Genomic DNA, 20397 nt, shown 5'->3' with positions numbered 1-20397 from the left:
CCTGAGCCGCAGCGAGACAAGTCCTGGGGGTGGAGGGGTGGAGGGGGACGAGCTGCGCCCATAGCAGGAAAAGGGAAGGAAGAAGACTGAGCTGTGGGGCTGCTAAGAGGGAGAGGACGGTGTAGTCAGTGGGGTCCAGGGCTTTCAGCACGGACAGGCCGCTGGACTCACTGACCTCAGGTAGGGTCTCAGAGCCTAACTCATGCCTTTGTCCACAAAGCAGAAAACCACCGCCACTCGCCCCGGGACCCATGGCCACTCACCCTGCGTCTCGTTCCTGCAGAAAACCACCTCCACTCACCCCGGGACCCATGGCCACTCACCCTGCATCTCGTTCCTGCAGAAAACCACCCCTACTCGCCCCGGGACCCATGGCCACTCACCCTGCGTCTCGTTCCTGACCCACGCATTGATGGACGCACAGGCGGAGGCCGGGTCCTCGAAGTTCGCATTCCGGACTTCACACTGGAACACGTCCTTGTTCCTCGTGACGAAGGGCACTTCCATCTTCGAGTTGTTCTTCACAAACACGGCGTTGGCCACCGTCACGATGTCTTTATTCTTCTTGGAGACGATGGCCTTGTTGATCTTCTTTAACATCTTACCGACTCCTGAAGCAGAAAGGAGAAAATGCAGAGATATTTCCATAAGAACTCAAGGCTTTCTTTTTTTTTTTTTTTTAATATCATCTAGAGTATGGAAAATAAGAACAGTATAATAAAAAAGATGAGTATGAGGAGCAAGAGACTAAATCATCTGATTTTTCAGTGGCTTCCTGTTAAGAAAAGAGGGGAGGGCGGAAAGTGATATGTAACTGTTAACCCCTCAAGATCAGCTGCAGGCTTCCCAGATGGCTCAGTGGTAAAGAATCCACCTGCCAATGCAGGAGATGCAAGTTCGATCCCTGAGTTGGGAAGATCTCCTGGAGAAGGAAATGGCAAGCCACTCCAGTATTCTTGCCTAGGAAATCCCATGGACAGAGGAGTCTGGCGGGCTACAGTCAGTCCATGGATCGCAAAGTATCAGACATGACTGAGCACACAGACACACGAGATCAACTGTACGTCTTGCCTGAAAACAGGCATCTCCCTGGGCTGCTCCGCACCTCCCCCGTGTAGACCTCGCTCTCCTGGAAGAGGTTCCTGGCACCAGGCCAACAGGGAGACTGGCACCCTCGTCAGTTACGCACCCACGGGGGAATCAGCCCAAGGACTCTCCTAATCTGTCTCTCTCTCTTCTGAAGTTCTATTTCCTTTCCTGACAAAGATTTAATAGTTCAATTTCTTGTCTCTATTTTGAAAAAAAAAAAAAAAGGTATCAAGAAACATCAGAAAGACTATGAAAAACTGCCATGTGCCACCATCCAAGAACAATGTGATTTTTACTTGATACCAAGCTCACAAAGGGGATTCATTTTATGGTGACATAAGCTTTATTTTTGACTTCCTGGTGGCTCAGACAGTAAAGCATCTGCCTACAATCCGGGAGAGCCAGGTTCAGTCCCTGGGCTGGGAAGATCTCCTGGAGAAGGAAATGGAAACCTGCTCCAGTACTCTTGCCTGGAAAATCCTATGGACGGAGGAGCCTAGTAGGCTACAGTCCATGGGGGTCACAAAGAGTTGGACACGACTGAGCGACTTCACTTTTCACTCTCCTCTAAGCTTTATTTTACACAAGCGACTTGTATGCACTCCATTTGGTTTCAGGGCATGGAAAAGAGGGAAAGAAGTCATAGAGGATGAAATGCGTGCCTACAAGAGAGCTTGACTCACAGATCCGTCTAACTCACTTGGGGTCCTTTCAAAATGACACTGTTCTAAAACAACCAGCAGGGTCACCTTGACGGTCACTCTGGAAGAGGGCAGGTGAGAGCCCCACGGTCCGGCCCTTTGTGAGGCCTCTGGGGACCCCACCCCTCGTGGGCCCAGAGCAGGCAGGCCCCCTGTATGATGAAGGGACCAGCCGCCGTCAGGGCCCAATCCTGGCACTCGTTCCTTCCAGCTGCATGGCCTCCTCCACCGGCCCTGGCCCCCTGCTCAGAAAAGGTCAGGGCAGGTCCTCCTCCCCTGCCCTGGATTGCCTCACCTCCCTCCACAACCCACGTACCGCCATCCTGAGTTCCCAGAGGCTGACCCCAAACCAGGGCCTGACAGCCCACCCGGGCTCCCCTGGATGAGTCTGTCGTGTGAACTGACGGTGAGCGACTTTGGGTCAGGGGAGGTTGCCCACAGACCGATATGTCAACATTTTAGAAATACTACCTGACATGGATGTGGCTTGGAGGGAAAACAAACAAGAATCTAGTTGCTCTTTTAAAATGGTGTCGGCCGGCAGGGCCTGGCCGGCCCTGGGAGAGGCCAGGAACCCTATGGGTGGTTTGCTCTGAAGTTATAAATCACCAAGACTTCAGTGGGCTTCCAACGAGGGCAGCACAGTGTGTTCCAAGCATTTAGTCCTCCTCTGCTTCCAACAGGTGAAGGAACTGCAAACTCATGAAGAGGTTTCACGCTGTGTAAACAAGAGTGAGGGCCAGCGTGGGAGGGCGGGGGCGGGTAGGCCTCTGGGGCTGGTGGCCCCAGAGGAGGCTGCTTAGAGAAGAATCAAGCTGGGGTGCAGAGGGAGGCGCTCAAGCTCCCAAACCCCCATCTCTCTCCTCTGTTCTGACGGTCAACAGGGTCAAGACTCCTAGAATCTGATGGCAAGTGGGAGTGGAAGAATGTGGGCGGGAAAGCACCTTCACTTCCCAATAAAGCAACCAAGAACCAGACGTGAGAAAGGAATTGTTCAAGGTCACGGTGTCCGCTGGTGCCAAAGACCAGCGCTGCCCCCCATACCCCATGCCCTGGAGGAGGTGGTGGATGGAGACTCGGGTAAGAAAACCTGAGCTAAGGCTGAGTGACAACGCTTGGAGATGTAAGCCCCTAAGTTTAGGCAGGTAATTCAAACAGGGTTTTCTTTCAAGAAAACAAAACCATTCCTATTGGGCCTTACTTGAAAAAGAAATCAAGCTTTTTAGTTTGCAATAGTGATAGAGTCACAGGAAGTTGCAAAACCATATATTTTCCCCTGTATATTTCTACCTTTCACCAATTTCCCAATGATAGTATCTTGCATGATGGTAGGATACAGATCCACAACCAGGAAACTGCCACTGGCCCAGTCTCCCATGCACTTGTTTTACATGCATGCATGTGGGGTGTGCGTGTGTGTGTGCAGCTCTTTGCAATTTCACCCCCCATGGAGACTCATGTGTCCACCACCAGTGAAGACGCAGATGGATTCCCTAGCACAAGGCTCCCCTCTGCTGCCCTCCATGGTCACAGCCACCCACCTCCCCAAGCTTATGGATTTAAAAGCATACTCACAGCCATAATGCATTCTGAGCCCTGTACACCATGGGGGTGGGGCAGATGGGAAGTTTTGTTTGAGATGAGAAAACAGGAGCATCCAGAGATCAAGTGCCTGCCTGTAACCCCACAGCTGCAGAGCAAAGCCCAGAGCCCAGCTCTCCAGAGCCCCAGCATTGCCACTGGCCCCTAGAGGAGGCTGGTCCTCAGGCGCAGGGGGCGCTAGCGAGACCCCTCCCGGCTGAGCAAGGGGCCCTCCTGCCCGGGACACCTGCACAGCCAGGCCCAGACACACGCACCGTTCACGCCGTATCTCATCACCGTGGTGAGCTGCTTCTTGGTCCTGCCGTCGGCTCCCAGCTGTAACATCCCCAGGACGGACGCGATCCCGTGCGGAGAAATGATGATGTTGTCATGAGGCTGGGACTTGACGATCTGATTGAACACCTGGATGCCCGTGTCGGAGCCGAGTTCCTCCAGAGACAGAGGGTTGAACTGGGAGCACACAGAGGGCAACGTCACGGAGGCCACCAGGAAGAAAGGGAAATGCCAATTCATGGTTCCTTCCAGCAAGAACAACCTGAAAGAGGAGACGGAGAAAATATTTATGTTCTATACTGAACAAACATTTACGGAGGAACTACTTTATACTCGGGATTCCCTGGTGGCTCAGTGGTAAAGAATCTGCCTGCCAATGCAGGAGACACAAGTTCGATCCCTGGGTGGGCAAGTTCCCCTGGAGAAGGAAATGGCAACCTTCTCCAATATTCTTGCCTGGAAAACCCACGAACAGAGGAGCCTGGCAGGCTACAGTCAAGGGGTCACAAAAAGAGTCGGACACGGCTCAGCGACTTAACAACAACAAAACAACTCTGTACCCAGGTGGCTATGATTTACTAAATTTAGTGTAACTGCAGATCTTTACTATAGTCAAGATAGAACAGCATAGATGAAACTGTTTTCCTTTATATTTTGTGAGGGGGATGGGGAGCTAGAGGAAGGAAACTTCCACTTGCTGGTCCCAAGACTGCGGCAAACACGACTCTAATCATTCTTTCTTTTCCATAACCACCCTTCATCCCATCATACCAATATTTACTGAGCACCCGCAGTGTGCCAGGCCCTTGCCTAAGTGCTGAGCACAGACTGTAAAGAAAATGGTCATGAGCCCTGCCCTCCGGGAGCTTATATTCCAGAGGGGAGACAGAAAACCAGGAGGCAATAGAGTCCTTTCAGAGAGGGATCAGGGGCACAGCAGTATGAATGGTTATGTAAGTGAAGGAAGCAGCAGAGGTGGGGCAGCATGGGCCTGGATGGGCAGGGAAGTCACTTCTGCAGAGGGACACACGTGCCAAGGCCAGAGTAATCAGAAGAAGTGCGAATCGGGGGAAAGGATGCGCCACGCAGAGGGGCAGAGGAGAAGCAGAGATGGGTTATCAGAGTTCGACGTGGCTGCAATATAAGGTACGTGGGGAGGAGGGGAGGGGAAGAGGGTGAAGTAGAAAAAGGGGCCGGATTCTGAAGGGCTTGTCAAGCCCCATCCGGTTCTTGCATTTCATTCTATGGGTCATGAGAAACCACTGGAGGGTTTGAAACAGGAAGTGAATCTCTCAGGTTGCTGAGATTATCTTATTAACTACACGTACACGATTTTTACCATAAGCATATGATTTTCTTAACTAAAGAATGCTTAATGAAACTAAATTTAAGTGAAAATAAATGTAAACCTGCAAGAGGGCAGAGCAATCGGAGACGGCATTGTTTACAGATATTGTCAGTTGTGGTGATTCCTTTGAAATACGCTTTCTTCCTTGATTACTGCTGAGCTTTCTTTGGCTGTGACAAGTAAGAGGTAGGAAATTTACATGTATTTATGGAAAAGCAAATACTCTCGTTAAATAAGAATTTGGAAGCGGCAGCTGATAAAACCAACACAGAACTCAAGATGTGGCTAACCTGGCTCCTCCCTAGATCTGGGCTCCTGATGGGCACAAATTTCTCCAGGAAACAACTGGTCCTCCTGTCATATGCTTTCCTGGTGGCTCAGATGGTAAAGAATCTGCCTGCAGTGCAGGAGACCAGGGTTTGATCCCTGGGTCGGGAAGGAAGATCCCCTGGGGAAGGAAATGGCAACCCACTCCAGTATTCTTGCCTGGAGAATACCATGGACACTATGTGTATTTGCATAGGGAAGGTAGAGGGTGTGTCTTCAGAGAATAAGACAGAGCGGAGCCTTTTAGCAGAGGTAACCTGGAGGGCAAAATAGTGTCCATGTGCTCCAGGGAACGAAAGGGAACCAGGACAGCATCAGGCAAACACGGGAATGTGTGTTCCCTTAGTTCTTGTGTAGTCACTAAGTCGTGTCTGACTCTCTGCAACCACCGGGCTCCTCTGTCCATGGGATTTTTCAGGCAAGAATACTGGAGGGGGTTGCCATTTCCTTCTCCAGGGGATCCTCCCGACCCAGGGATTGAAGCCAGGTCTCCTGCATGGCGGGTGGATTCTTTACCACTGCGCCACCTGGGAAGCTCCGTGTCTCTTGCCTTCCTCTCTACTTTTCCTGCTCCCCACTCCAGGGGATGGTCAATAAATGCATGTGGGATTAAACCTGATGCCTTATATATGTTCTATTTTTGCTAATTATTTTTCATTGCAGCAAAATAATGTTATTGAGCATGACTAGAAAATGATTCCTTTTAAAAAATTTATCTTATTTCTGTATTTCTGGCTGCACACAGGCTTTCTCTGGTTGTGAAGCATGGGCTCTAGGCTCGCAGGCTTAAGCAGCTGTTATGCACAGGGTTAGTTGCCTGACAGCATGTGGAATCTTCCTGGACCAGGGATTGAACCCCTGTCCGCTGCATTGGCAGGTGGATTCTTAACCACTGGAGCACCAGGAAAGTCCTAAGAAAATGATTCTGTTTAGTCCTGAACCTCACTCGCTTTTAGCTTCAAACGTTTTCCAACAGAGTAAAATGCAGTAGGGTGGAAAGAGGCACCCACTACTTCCCCACCTGCTCCCCACTGAACATGCAGGGCCCCAAGGTGAACCACTAAGGGCATTGTTCAAAGATGATGGTGCAATATTCTTTATATTGGGAAACAAGCACGTTACAAAAAATTCAGAACATTCAGAGCTTAACTGTAGAATGGGAGTGTAAATGCAGCCTGTCTAAATTCAAAACATGTAAGTGACCTACATACACTCCCACTCAGGGTTTTCCTATGGCCAGAGTGGCCTAGTCTGACTTTGGCACCTTGGACTGGCTCTAATACCACAACAATCCTCTGAGTTTCTTTTGGCCTGGTTGACAATGCAGAGCTCCCCAATCCTGACTATGGAAGCTTTACTCAATGCATCTAAAAATTAGACATTAGACACTGTGTCCATCCCCTCTCCCTCCCTTCTTCTCCTTTTTTTTTTTTTGTTCTGGAAATAAATGCCCACTTTAACCTTTGAGATACTACAAAGCCAGCATAAATATAAAACAGTTGGTACCATCTTTGTTACAAATCCGGTGACTGGTACCAACTTCATCAATCTGAACTGTTGACTCTAGCATTTTGGTGGACTCTGGCAGCTGCCTTCAGTGTGGGGAATAATCCATATTCCCCAAACCTCCCAACAAAATTCTCCCGGATTAGCAAATATTTGAATCTGCATACTCAGAAAGGACACCAAATTGGTTTGGCCTCTGCTAGTTTAAAGTTGATTTATCCAAACACTATAGATTTATGTAGAAGATTGTAAAACGGGTAGAAAGGATCAGTAACCAGAAAAAGTTATGTTCCAAGGTCTTGCAATCAGCAAAGACTGTCTCCCAAATAAATAGCCACCTTATTTAGCAGAATTTTGCTTGGTTGTGAATTTTAGCTAAAAGAACAGTTTCATTATAAAGTGGGGGAAGTCTGCCAGGGGTGTTTTTCTTGGTTCCTTGGATTGGGAAGTTTTTGAGAGATGTCTGTGTGTAGTTTCATAACAGTACACTGGGACAGGGTCTGAGGCTGTGCAGAACTTGGAATCAGAGCTGTTTGTGATTGATGTTCTGGGCATAACTTCTTTTTGGCTTCAGTTTCATAGGCTAAATGCTCAGCTGTCTAAACTTACCTGGCTTGTGCGCATGTCTAAGATTAAGCTTTTACTTCTTCCCAAAGTTCTGTGGCCAGGACAGTGAGTATTAATCCAAACATTACTATCGGCTGATAACATTCCTGGTATGAATACATATTCATGTTCAAACAGTCTTTTACATGAAATAACTGGTAGAGTTATCAGGCTTTGAAATGCTTACTCTCTAGAAGGAAGAGATTCTCATTATGGGAGGAACATAATAACATCCTATTTTATTTTTTTAAGAGAAATTACACTTTAAACATTCAGGTAAAAGAAGGAATAAAGATGTCACCCAAATGTATTACACAGCATCAATATGGACGATCCTAAATCTATTTAAATGGTTCAATTTCTTGAAAACTCTTTTCATAGTAGTGAAAAGTCTCCACTTTAAGCCATTCTTGTAGGGAGATTACAAACCTATAAATAAAGTCATTATTGCAGGTGAAAATGAAAGTCGCTCAGTCATGTCCAACTCTTTGCAATAGTCCATGGAATTCTCCAGGCCAGAATACTGGAGTGGGTAGCTTTTCCCTTCTCCAAGGGATCTTCCCAACCCAGGGATTGAACCCAGGTCTCCCACATTGCAGGCAGATTTTTTTACCAGCTGAGCCACAAGGGAAGCCCATTATTACAGGTATATTTTTCCAAATGTGGGCTTCTATTTCCTCATGAACTTCTAGTTTCTCTTACTTCAAATCTTTCCTTTCCAGAGTGAGGAATGTTTTTGAGCTTTAAGTGAGATTTCGTGTTGTAAATTTGGCTTTCCAAATGGCACTAACGGTAAAGAACCCGCCGGCTGATGCAGGAAACACGAGAGACGTGGGTTTGATCCCTAGGTCATGAAGATCCCCTGGAAAAGGAAATGGCAACACACTACAGTATTCTTGCCTGGAGAATCCCATGGACAGAGGAGCCTGGTGGGTTAGTCTGTAGGGTTGCAAAGAGTCGGACATGACTAAAGCAGCTCAGCATGCATGCACACACACAGTGTTGTAAATTATGGGTTGGCAGCTTTGCAAACAGGGCTTCCCTGGTGGCTCAGTCAGGAAAGAATCCACCTGCAATCCGGGAAGCAGGTTTAATCCCTAGGTCGGGAAGATCCCCTGGAGGAGATGGTAACCTACTCCAGTATTCTTGCCTGGAGAATCCCATGGACAGAGGAGCCTAGCAGGCCACAGTCTATGGGGTCGCAAGAGTTGAACACAACTTAGCAACTAAACCACCATCAGTGTTGCAAATGCCAGACTCAGAGAGCACTCTGACCACCTATATAAATGTACCACCTATCAAGGGCAGCCATTAGAGAAACACACTCTTTACAGGCCCTGTGACTCAACCATCACTTCTAGAAAGACGATGGCTCCAATGTGCAGCTCAAATGCTCAGCCAAATTTCAGTGCCATGCTTCCCACTGTTTGCTGACTATTTTCATCTGATTGTGCAGGATACTATCTCGGCCTGAAAACCCTTCACTGGTGAGTCGTGGAGGGCCACTGGCCTGAAATCTCTCATATTTATTTGGCCGCCCTGGGTCTTCACTGTGGCACATGCGATATTTGATCTTCACTGTGGGATCCTTTTTAGTTGCAGCATAGTTGTGGCAGGTGGGATCTAGTTGCCTGACCTGGCATCGAATCTGGGCCCCCTGCATTGGGAGCGTGGAACCTTAGCCACTGGACCACCAGGAAAGTCCCCAACTCTTCTCTTAAAGGGCTGGTTTCCCGTGACTGGGTCTGTGGCATTGCTTCTCTCCCTGGCCCTCCACCTAGCACACCAGGGCTTCCCCCAACTCCTTCCATGGCCTGTGGGAAGTATTCCCTTATTGTCTCCGATGGGACTAGCCACCCCCTTCTCTGAATTCCCATAGCATTTTCTATCTACACCTCTCATTTTGTTTTTCAAGTATTTTTTTCCCTCCCAACTAGACTGGAAGTTCACAGAAAGCAGGGCCAGAGCACTTTAGAACCCCCATGCCCTCAGGCTCTTGTTTAGGGCCCTGCCATTGGGGAGGAAAGCTAAATCTGAGGTCTAATCCAGCTATGTGAGGGTTCGGTCTGGAATACAAGGTGCTCTAGAAATATTTCAGGCCAGCAGTCCTCAACATTTCTGACACCAGGGACCAGTCTCACGGAAGACAGTTTTTCCATGCACCGAAGATGAGAGTGAGGGGGATGGTTTCAGGGTGACCTGCACGAGGAACATACAACCTAGCTCTCTTGCATGCACAGCTCACAGTAGGGTTAGTACTCCCGTGAGAATCTATTGCCACGGCTGCTCGGATGAGAGGCGGAGCTTGGGATGTAATGCGAGTGATGGGGGCCGGCTGTAAATACAGATGTTTTGCTCACCTCCTGCTGTGTGGCCTGGTTCCTAACAGGCCATAGGGCAGTACTGGGACCCCTGTTTTAAGCAACTAAAAGTGAGAAGATGTCACATACAATCTAGATGTAGAGTTCTCAGGAAAAAGGAAAATTGATGGGTATCTGGTAACACAGGGCCCTTATTCCCACGGCAGACATCCAGCACAGCAACCGCCCCTGGTGCTGACGCCTGCTTTTCTGCATCCCTGGTTCCCTCTGCACCCCACTGCCTCATCCCTGCCAGTTACCATCGTTCACATTACCTCCCTTGTAGAAAGGCCTTGTGGCCAGATTCCTGCAGTCGCTCATCAGTTAAACAACGGGGGACCAGTAGAGCTGGTCACAAAAGATGAAGCTTATTTTCAATCTTATAAATTCTCTCTCTCTTTTTTTTTAACAAAACAAAACATCTTTTACATATAACACATGAGCAAATGATAAGTAATATACTTGTCAGCTCAAATGATAAATAATGTGATATCTGTCAAGTCTATTTAAAATAACAAATAAGATGTCTATAAACAGTTTTGGGGGGAAAACACTGGAAAGACTCTTCTGGTGCCAACTCTTAGCCAGATGATTCCCATCTGTTTTAAGAGGACACAGGAGTGTCTAATAAAAAATGCTCCATCCCTTCTTATTCTCCAAAATATGTTTAAAGTGATGTATTGGGTAAAATGTATATATTTTAAAAATCTTTCTGTCATAAAAGATTTCAAGTATATGCAAAAATAAATCCTCAGTACCTAACATCCAGATGAAATAACTCGTGGCTTATTTTCTTTTAAAATCAAAGATTATTTTTGAAGTAAATGCTAGACAGTATATAATTCAAAGTATTTTCAATATACACTCTAAACCTAAGGAATACATACACATATTATCCCCCTCAAAAATTAATAACTATTTATTATGTTAAATATCTAATCAGCATTCAAATTTCCCCGATAGTCTTCCATTTTTGCAGTTTATTTAAATCGGGATCTAAATAAGCTCCATACCTGGCAACTGGTTGACATGTCTCTTGTCTTTTTAAAAATCTTTCCCTGGTTACTTTATTTTTAACTTTTTCCTGGGAAGTCTTTCTTTGAAGAGACCAATTTGTTTGTTCCATCATTTCCCAGTCTAGACTTTGCTGACTGCATTCATGTGATGCTGTTTAATAAGCTCCTCTGCCTTCCTTACTTTCTGTAAACCCATATTTAGACCTAGAACATTGGTCTGCAAACTCCTGGGTCCGATCTGGCCACACTTTGTTGCTTTGTCTCCGGCTGCATTTAAGCTCCTACCACAAGTTGAACAGACAGCTGCCCAGTTGGACTGCAAAGCCAAGAAACATTTACTACCTGGCCCTTCATAGGAAGTTTGCCAACTTCTGCTCCAGAGGCTGATCAGATTTAAATCTCTTTTTTTGAAGGAGTATTTCACAGAGGTTTTGTACAAGGGGCTGGAATCAGGAGACAGAGGCTGTATGTGTCTTTTTTGTGATGTTAGCACTTACTCTTGATCATTGCCTAAGTGCATTGTTTTATTACGGCTTGCCAAATGGTGCTGTTGTAATTCTTTATTAGTTGGAATATTTCTATAAAAAGAAATTTCCCATAACCAACTATTTGGTTGTCTTGAGGTTCAGTTTGTATAGCAAAGGCAATAATCCATTCCTTATATCATTCTCCAAATAATGACTTGGTTACTCAGAATTCTTGATGTTAACCAGAGGGGGTTTCCTTGTTTGTTTGCTTAGTATAATTATGAATGCATGTTTTCCAACATATTTTAAGGCTTTTGATTGACTGAGATGCTATTACTTTTATTGATGCTCAGAACAAGCCTCTTCAGGCTGGCCCCTGAACCTTTTATATGACCCTGCAGTCTCAATAGCTTCCTTGTTTCTGGTTTGGCAAGATGTTCTAGGCTTGTTTGACATACTTCCTGTCCCAGTTGGAACCAGATACTTCTCTAGGGAACTCTGGTTCCTTTTAGTGGGAGACAATATTTAGAGACCACAATCTGAGTATCTTGATCAAATAAACCCTAAATTAACTGTGGGGATACTGGGCAACAACAATGTGGAAAAATACAAAATCCATTTACATCTCTCCCTGGACTACAGCCAAATATTAAAATTCAAATTATGGAAGACAGATTGCTTATATGTGAACTAGTTTGCTTCCCAGGGCTATACAGCCCTTATAGTCCTGGATGCTGAGAAGATGAGGGTATGAGCTGGGCATGAAAAGTTGGGCTAGGATAATTAAAACAGATCACCCTCATGTGGAGGTGGTAAGTCTCCTGGATCAACCCCATCCTGAGTGAGACCCTAACAATGCAAGCTCCTAGAATGAACAACTGGCCCACAGCATGACAAGGAGAGTCCCCCAGTTTACCAGGGGGAGAGGGGAGGCATGACAATCAGCTCCCTCCCCTTGATAAACGCTGACACATTCTCAAGTATTAGGAAACTGGAAACGGTTAATATCCTTCTGATTTCAGTGCTTCTAGGATCCTGGTTCTCGGAAACTAAGACCCTTCATTAATTTGCCTCTGGATTAACCATTTCTTCTAGCAGGGGGCTACAGGAGGTAGAGAAAAAGAACAGCATATCAGATTATATTAGAATCATGACATCTCCCAACAGATTTCTTCATAGAGCTTCCCAAAGAAGTAAATGTGAAGGAAAGGCATTGGGCTGCCAGATTGAGACCTCTAAGAGGCCTGAAGTAGGACTGTGCTGCCTAGCCATCAGGCCAATGCTTCTCACCAATGCTCTGCCAACAGGCAATGGCCTAACTGGTAAGGGTACTTGGCAAGAGGCAGCCTGGAGAACTTCAGGAGTTGCCCTATGGAGGTGAAGTCCATGTTTGTAAAATGACTGTAGCTGTTAATGCACAAGTATCTGTGGTTAAGTCTGGTCCTATGATGGAGAGAGGGGGACTCCAGTCCCTCAAACCTCTACAAACATTACTGATAAATGTCTACCAGAATCTGTCCTCGTTTCCAAATATCTACCACATTCTCTTAAGATAGAAAATTAGATAACCAAGCAAAAGGAAAGGGCATCTTGATATCCTTCTTGGGAAGGTATGGAGTGTTATCTGAATGAGTTAGCATTCTTAAGACTTAAGAGAACAAACAGGAAATGCCAGCTGATCAAAGTGACAGCAGCTTGGTGGTTTTAAAATGTCTCCTTTCAGGTTACTAGAGAGAGGCTTAGAGAGACCTCTTTGGATTTTTTTCTTAAATTTTTTAAGACTTCAAAGCAGATGCTTGATCTGTGACACTAATTCCTTTTGCCAAAAAGGAACCTAAAAATTCCCAGGAAAGAAATGTTCAGCTACAGAAATGTATGGCAACAGCATCTAAAAGGTTCCTTCAACCAAGAGACACGTATTGTAAGTATGCTCTAACTAACATCCAAATGCCTTTCATCCACACACCATTCATTCTGAAATCTCTTTTGGGGTGAAAGGGAAAGGCTAGGAGAAAGAAGGTAATTGGGGTTTTGTTAGTTTTCCATCTCTTTTTTTTATGGTTCTTTTTTTAAAAATTGAGAATTGTCCAACTTTTAAAATATTTAAAATTGTCCAACTTTTATCTTTTAAGATAATGGGACGTTTATTTTCTTTTCCTCTAAATGTCAGGGGAATTTTATCTAAGGTTCAAATCTTAGTTTTACCATCCACTAACAAAGAGATCCAAGGCAAGTCACAATCTTTATCAATTTCAGCTTTCTCATTTACCATATTAGAAATTGAATTTCAAGGGTGGTCATGGGAATTCCATCTGCACAACAGAAAGACAGACAGGACCGAGCACAGTGCCTGGCTCAGAGCAGGGGGCTCAGTAAATGTTGTCTCGTCTCCCTCGATGCTCAAACAGTCTCTGATTTTCATTTCAATAGCTATTAAGAAAGTCTCAAGGATTGAGCTAAGAAAACAGGTCCAACAATACTTCCACCTTAATAGAGCCCTGTCTGTATATTTACAACTTCTTTAGACTATTTACAGGAAAGGAGACAGCAACCCACTCCAGTATTCTTGCTTGGAGAATCCCATGGACAGAGGAGCCTGGCGGGCTACAGTTCACGGGGTTGCAAGAGTCAGACACGACTGAGTGACAAAACCATCACCAGACTATTTACACAGAGCAATACAGTGCTGGTGTGTTCCCACTTCTTTATAAGAGAAAGAAGGGGTTTTATATGGTGGGAGTGGAAATAGGTAGGGCTTCCCGAGTGGCACAGTGGTAAAGAATCCACCTGCTGAGGCAGGAGACGCAGGTGTCAGAAAGATCTCCTGTAAGAGGAAATGGCAACCCACTCCAGTATTCTTGCCTGGGAAATCCCTTGGACAGGGGAACCTGGCAGGCTTCATCCACGGGGCCACAAAGACTTTCACAAGACTGAGCAACTGAGCATAGGAGGCAGGTAAGTATGTTCCAAAAAACCTTTAATGGCTGTGTGATATGTTTTTTTAGGCTGCTGACTTGGGCCATTAAATGTTTTACATGTGATGTCAAGTCCTATAGACTTCCTTATTGACAAATCTTTAAGACACAACCGTTTATATGGATGACTTTCTAATCAATAGCCTAAAATATTAGAATGATACGGACTGGTGGTTCTCAATCTTTAGAACAAGGCAGCATATTTTTGAGAGCTAAGAAAAGTATTACAGATGCTTCATGATGAATTATATTTTTAGTACTGGTGAAAAGACACAATAAAATACTACCATGAATCCATAAACACCATTAAAATGCAAATTATATCTATCTATACATAGTAGCATCTTGATACATTTTAAGACAATCATGTTTTGAGATATTATTTATTCAGTCTATACTGAAAGTCAGACCAGGAACATGACTTTTCTGACCCTTGAGAATAACTCTGTTGTCATCTACAGGTCTTCAATTCATAGGTGAGAAATCAATGCTCTCTAGACTTGTTGCTTAAAAAAAAAAAAAAGAGTGAACAGTAAGTGCTGAAAGTGTAAATTGATAAAATTCTCTCTGAAAAACAATTCTTGGTATGAAAATTTTTAAAAGTGTGTATACCTACTGGAACAGTAAGAGCTCTTCAATCTTAAGGTAACAATAAAAATTATAAAAGATTTGAGCCTAAAAAGGTTCACTGTGGAGTTGTTTCTCATAGCAAAATCACCACAATATTCTTTGCATTAGATAAATGCAACAGCAATGATCACTGCAACCTAAATTTCCAAGGGAGGGACACCGTGGGTGACCTCTTAGCAGATCTGTGCCCTTTTCCTCCAGCTTCTGTGTGCTTTGATGCTAACTGTATATACCCGTTACTTTCAGAGGCTTGCCACTGCGAGTTGGAACCCACAATCTTAGTCAGTTGTAAGTGGCTGGGAGGTTACATACACCATTCTGCCCAGAAAAATTAAATAAACCTTCCAGCTCATACAGATCATACAAGGTGAAGAGATGTCTGAAAACTGACACATTTAGCCAGTCTATCATGCTGACTCTTGGGATGCAGTTTAAAGGGTCAGCTGAGGGAAAAGTAAAGAAACACTGCCTTCTTTCTCCCTCTCCGTCCTGTGCTTAAATCATCAAATACTCAGAGTAAACAAGTGACCACAGCTCTGCAGAGCACAGGGACTGAGCAGAATGCTTGTGCCTCTAGGGCCATGGTTCCAGCTGGGAGGGGGGTGACACTGCCCCCCACCCCCGGCCCAAGGGACATCTGGCAACGTCCGGAGATGTTTGGGTTTGCCCTACGTGGGAGGGGGTGCTACTGGCTTTTCACGGGTTGAGGCCAGGGATGCTGCCTGAGACGGCTCCCCGCTGCAAAGAGACATCCAGCCCCAAATGTTAGTTGTGCCAAGGATAAGAAGGCTGTTCCAAAGCACAAAAAAGCACACACGTGCACTCTTCCCCGTGTATCACGACTGACTTTCCTTAACTTAGAATCGAGGCCTCAGTCTGATCACAGACTTGTTTCTTGTCGAAGGGACAAATGTCACAGTGACTCTCCCTGGAACTCTGGGCCCAAGGCTTCTCTACCTAGGGGAGGAAGGCATCCTGCCCGTCCCTTCTGGGAATCCCAGACGGGAAGCTTTGTGTTACCATTAGAGAAAGCTGTGGCCTGTCAGCCGCCTTATCAAAGCGGGCTCTTCTACAAGCCTGTGAAGTTCTGCGGCTGGAGCGGGGGTGGTGCCCATGTCACCCCGAGTCCCCCTGCAAGGCGCAGCATGGACGGCGTTAACAGCAGGCACAGCTGTTCCTGCACCGTGGGAGGACCAGCCCAAGCATCCCTCTGCTGTGGCTCACCCTGATGTCCCTCCCATAAAGCAGGAGCAACCAGTCAATACCCCCATCAGCCTGCCCCTCCCCACTGCCTACTCCTCCACACCCAGTAGTCCTTTCTTTCTCCGCCCCCCGCCCCCCTCAATGGCTCAATGGTAAAGAATCCATCTGCCAATGTAGGAGATGCAAGGGACACAGGTTTGATCCCTGGAGAAGGAAACGGCAACCCACTCCAGTATTCTTGCTTGGAAAATTTCATAGACGGAGGAGCCTGGCAGGCTACAGTCCATGGGGTCACAAAGGGTTGGATGTGACTGAGCACGCACGCAAAGCAAAGCCCGCTCTATCATTCAGGCTCACGGCACCCAAACTGCCAGGTACAGAGAAAAGCCTAAATCGCTCACACATACCCTACATTTATACTTACGGCTGACTGCGTTTACTCCTTGGCATGTTTCTGAACTAATCATATTCAGTTACATGCTTAGCTAAGCAAAACTGAGCCCAAACCTCTATTTTCCTCCCTTTCCTCATGAAAAGGGAGCAGAGGCCAGCAAGAGGGGGAAGGAGACTCAGCTGATGAATGCTGAATTGCATCTCCAGGCAAGCCCTGCACCAAATCACCCACAAAAATGCCACCTGCAGGAGGTTCCCGTTCTGCCCGTAGAGATCCTCCTCGAAAGGAGCATTCAGAGGTAGTGGGAGGCCTCCCAGCTCTGGGAATGATGGAGGTGCTTTTTCTAGGCTCTGAGGGCCCCTGCCCTGGCAGTGTTAACAGAGGATGCGGGCTTTAATCAGGCAGGAAGTCGAAGACTCCTGCATCCTTACTCCAGGCAGCAGGGGAAGAGGGTAAGGAAGCCATACTCAGCTAAGAGAGGAACTCTTGATTTCGAAGGCTCAAATTCACAATGAAACCTGCTTGGTTCTTTTGAAATCAGGTGGTCTTTCTGAGGATGTCACATAAAGAACTGTTTAATGAGGAGGTACCGTTCGTCCATTTATCAATTTCACAAATATTTGCAAAGCACTGGTGTGCCAGGAAGAGGACTAGGGGGAGAACCTGGACAGAATGGGCTCGGTGCCTGCCCTCTGGAACAATCTAGTGACGCAGTTCTCCACCAGGGTGGTCTGTCCCCCAGGGAACATCTGGCAACAGCTGGAGGTCTTTGGTCATGATAACTGGGTGTAGGGGGTAGGGTGCTATGGGCATCTAGTGGGCAGAGGCCAGGGTGGTGCTCAACACCCTCCAAGGCTCAGGACAGCCCTGCACAAGGACCTGTTCACTCCAAAACGTCAAGAGGGTAGAGGTTAGAAACCTTGGTCTAGAGGGAAACGGATTTCAATGAGACCATCATGAATCCTGGGTGGATGTTTACATTCATACTGACATATCTGCTTTGCAAGTGCTCTGACAGCAAGTACAATGGACAATAGAGGAGCCGAGACACACCTGGGGAGAAGAAGGGACAGGCAGGGGCCGGGGAGGTGCTCTGAGGAAGGGCCAGCCTTGCAGGATGAGCTTGAAAGGACAAAGCAGGAGGGGGTTGGGGGCAGGGGAGAGTGCTCCAACAGAGGATCTCATGTGCAAAAAAGTTTTATGTTAGGAGGTCCTGTGGATGGTTCTGGAAACAGAGATTTTGATTTTTAACTCCATCATCATTCTACAGTCCTTGTAGGACCAGGTCTACCCTGGGGCCATAATCTTAAGGAACAGCTCATCATGGCACACACCTCCTGAGTCTAAACTAGATGGAGGCTGGAAGAACAACACTTCACACTCCAATATCCATCCTGCCCCCTCACGTCTGCCTTCGGGACCCACGATCAGACACTGCACGTTAAAGGAGGCAGGAATCTATTTTGTCTTAGATTTGAAATTAAAAGTATGACTCCCAAAATGAAAAACTGATGAACTAGACCTGGTGGCTCACTGGTAAAGAATTTGCCTGCCAACTTGCCAGGTTTGATCCCTGGGTCGGGAAGATCCCCTGGAGAAGGGAATGGCTACCCACCCCAGTATTCTTGCCTGGAGCTGGAGAATTCTACGGATAGAGGAGCCTAGTAGAGAGTAGGACACTACTGAGCAACTAACACTTTCACTTTTCATTTTCATCAAAAATAAAAACATTTGCTCTAAACAAACTTATGGTTGCCAGGGGAAAGGATAGGGGAATGGATAGTTTGGGAGCTGGGAATGGACATATACACACTGCTATATTTAAAATGGATAACTAACAAGGACCTACTTCTGTACAGCACAGAGAACTCAGCTCAATTGTATGTGACAGCCTAGATGGGAGGGGAGTTTGGAGGAGAATGGATACATGGATTCTGTATGGCTGAGTCCCTTTGGTATTTACCAAACTATCACAGCATTGTTAATTGGCTATGCCCCAATACAAAATAAAAAGCTAAAAAAAAAATTTGTTCTACCAAGGACTCTGCAAGGATGATGAAAAGACAAGCTACAGATTAGGAGAAAATATTTGCAAACATCCTATCTAAGAAAAGTCTAATATGGTATCTAGAACACACAAACAACTCTCATAACATAAAAGTTAAAAACAAACAAACAATTCAATCTGAAAATGGGCCAAAGAAACAGACTGACATTTCCTTGAAGAGAACATACAAAAGGCAAATAAGCCCATGAAAAGATATCCAACATCATGAGCCATTCAGTTCAGTTCACTCAGTCGTGTCCGACTCTGCAACCCCATGAATCGCAGCACGCCAGGCCTCCCTGTCCATCACCAACTCCTAGAGTTCACTCAAACTCATGCCCATCGAGTCAGTGATGCCATCCAGCCATCTCATCCTCTGTCCTCCACTTCACCTCCTGCCCCCAATCCCTCCCAGCATCAGAGTCTTTTCCAATGAGTCAACTCTTCTCATGAGGTGGCCAAAGTATTGGAGTTTCAGCTTCAGCATCAGTCCTTCCAATGAACACCCAGGACTGATCTCCTTTAGGATGGACTAATTGGACCTTCATGCAGTCCAAGGGACTCTCAAGAGTCTTCTCCAACACCACAGTTCAAAGGCATCAATTCTTCGGCATTCAGGTTTCTTCACAGTCCAACTCTTACATCCATACATGACCACTGGAAAAACCAAGTCCGCCTTGACTAGACGGACCTTTGTTGGCAAAGTAATGTCTCTGCTTTTCAATATGCTATCTAGGTTGGTCATAACTTTTCTTCCCAGGAGTAAGCATCTTTTAATTTCATGGCTGCAGTCACCATCTACAGTGATTTTGGAGCCCCCCAAAATAAAGTCTGACACTGTTTCCCCTGTTTCCCCATCTATTTCCCATGAAGTGATGGGACCAGACGCCATGATCTTTGTTTTCTGAATGTTGAGCTTTAAGCCAACCTTTTCACTCTCCTCTTTCACTTTCATCAAGAGGCTCTTTAGCTCCTCTTCACTTTCTGCCATGAGGGTGGTGTCATCTGCATATCTGAGGTTATTGATATTTCTCCCAGCAGTCTTGATTCCAGCTTGTGCTTCTTCCAGCCCAGCGTTTCTCATGATGTACTCTGCACAGAAGTTACATAAGCAGGGTGACAACATACAGCCTTGACATATTCCTTTTCCTATTTGGAATCAGACTGTTGTTCCATGTTCAGTTCTAACTGTTGCTTCCTGACCTGCATATAAGTTTCTCAAGAGGTAGGTCAGGTGGTCTGGTATTCCCATCTCTTTCAGAATTTTCTGCAGTTCATTGTGATCCACACAGTCAAAGGCTTTGGCATAGTCAATAAAGCAGAAATAGATGTTTTTCTGGAACTCTCTTAGGGAAACACAAATTAAAACACCACCACAGGCTGTTACTATGCCCCTATCAGAACGGCTAAAGTAAAACCTAGTGATAATACCAAATGCTGGAGAAGATGCAGAGAATCTAGACCGCTTACACATTGCTAGTGGGAAGGTAAAAGGGTACAGCCATTCAAGGCAACAGTTTGGCACTTTCTTGTACGTGTTGAACCATACGATCCAGCTATCTTAAACTTTATCTAAGAGAAATGGAAACTCATCATCACACAAAAACCTGCACCAATGTTTTAGCAGCTTTATCTGTAATAGCTTCAAACTGCAAACAAGCAAGACGTCCTTCAACAAGTGACTGGTTAAATTAACTGTGGCACATCCTACATGGAACACAGCACAAAGAAGGGACAAGCCGTGGATACACACTGCAGCTGGGATGGGTCTCAAGGGAACTGTGCTGAGTGAAAAAAGTCAATTCAAAGGGTTACCCACTAGGAAATTCTCCAGCAGTCTGGGGGTTAGGACT

The 20397-nt window shown here is 46.0% G+C and overlaps 1 protein-coding gene across 2 annotated transcripts in view; it reads right to left on the bottom strand.

Moving 5' to 3' along the window:
* The window catches only part of SERPINE2 (serpin family E member 2), a 68818-nt gene that overhangs the window by 25636 nt on the left and 22785 nt on the right, over positions 1-20397 (bottom strand). For both annotated transcript variants that reach the window (XM_018058899.1, XM_018058900.1), the window contains exons 2-3: positions 3647-3927; positions 384-611 (exon numbers count right to left, since the gene is read on the bottom strand). In XM_018058899.1, coding sequence (XP_017914388.1) covers positions 384-611; positions 3647-3905 — 487 coding nt within the window. In that variant the 5' untranslated portion in view covers positions 3906-3927. The remainder of the gene's footprint in view (positions 1-383; positions 612-3646; positions 3928-20397) is intronic.

This window comes from Capra hircus, chromosome 2 (genome assembly GCF_001704415.2).
Source record: "Capra hircus breed San Clemente chromosome 2, ASM170441v1, whole genome shotgun sequence".
NCBI lineage: Eukaryota > Metazoa > Chordata > Mammalia > Artiodactyla > Bovidae > Capra > Capra hircus.
The sequence above is the reverse complement of the archived record's forward strand: the minus strand, read 5'-3'. Positions and strand labels throughout refer to the sequence as shown.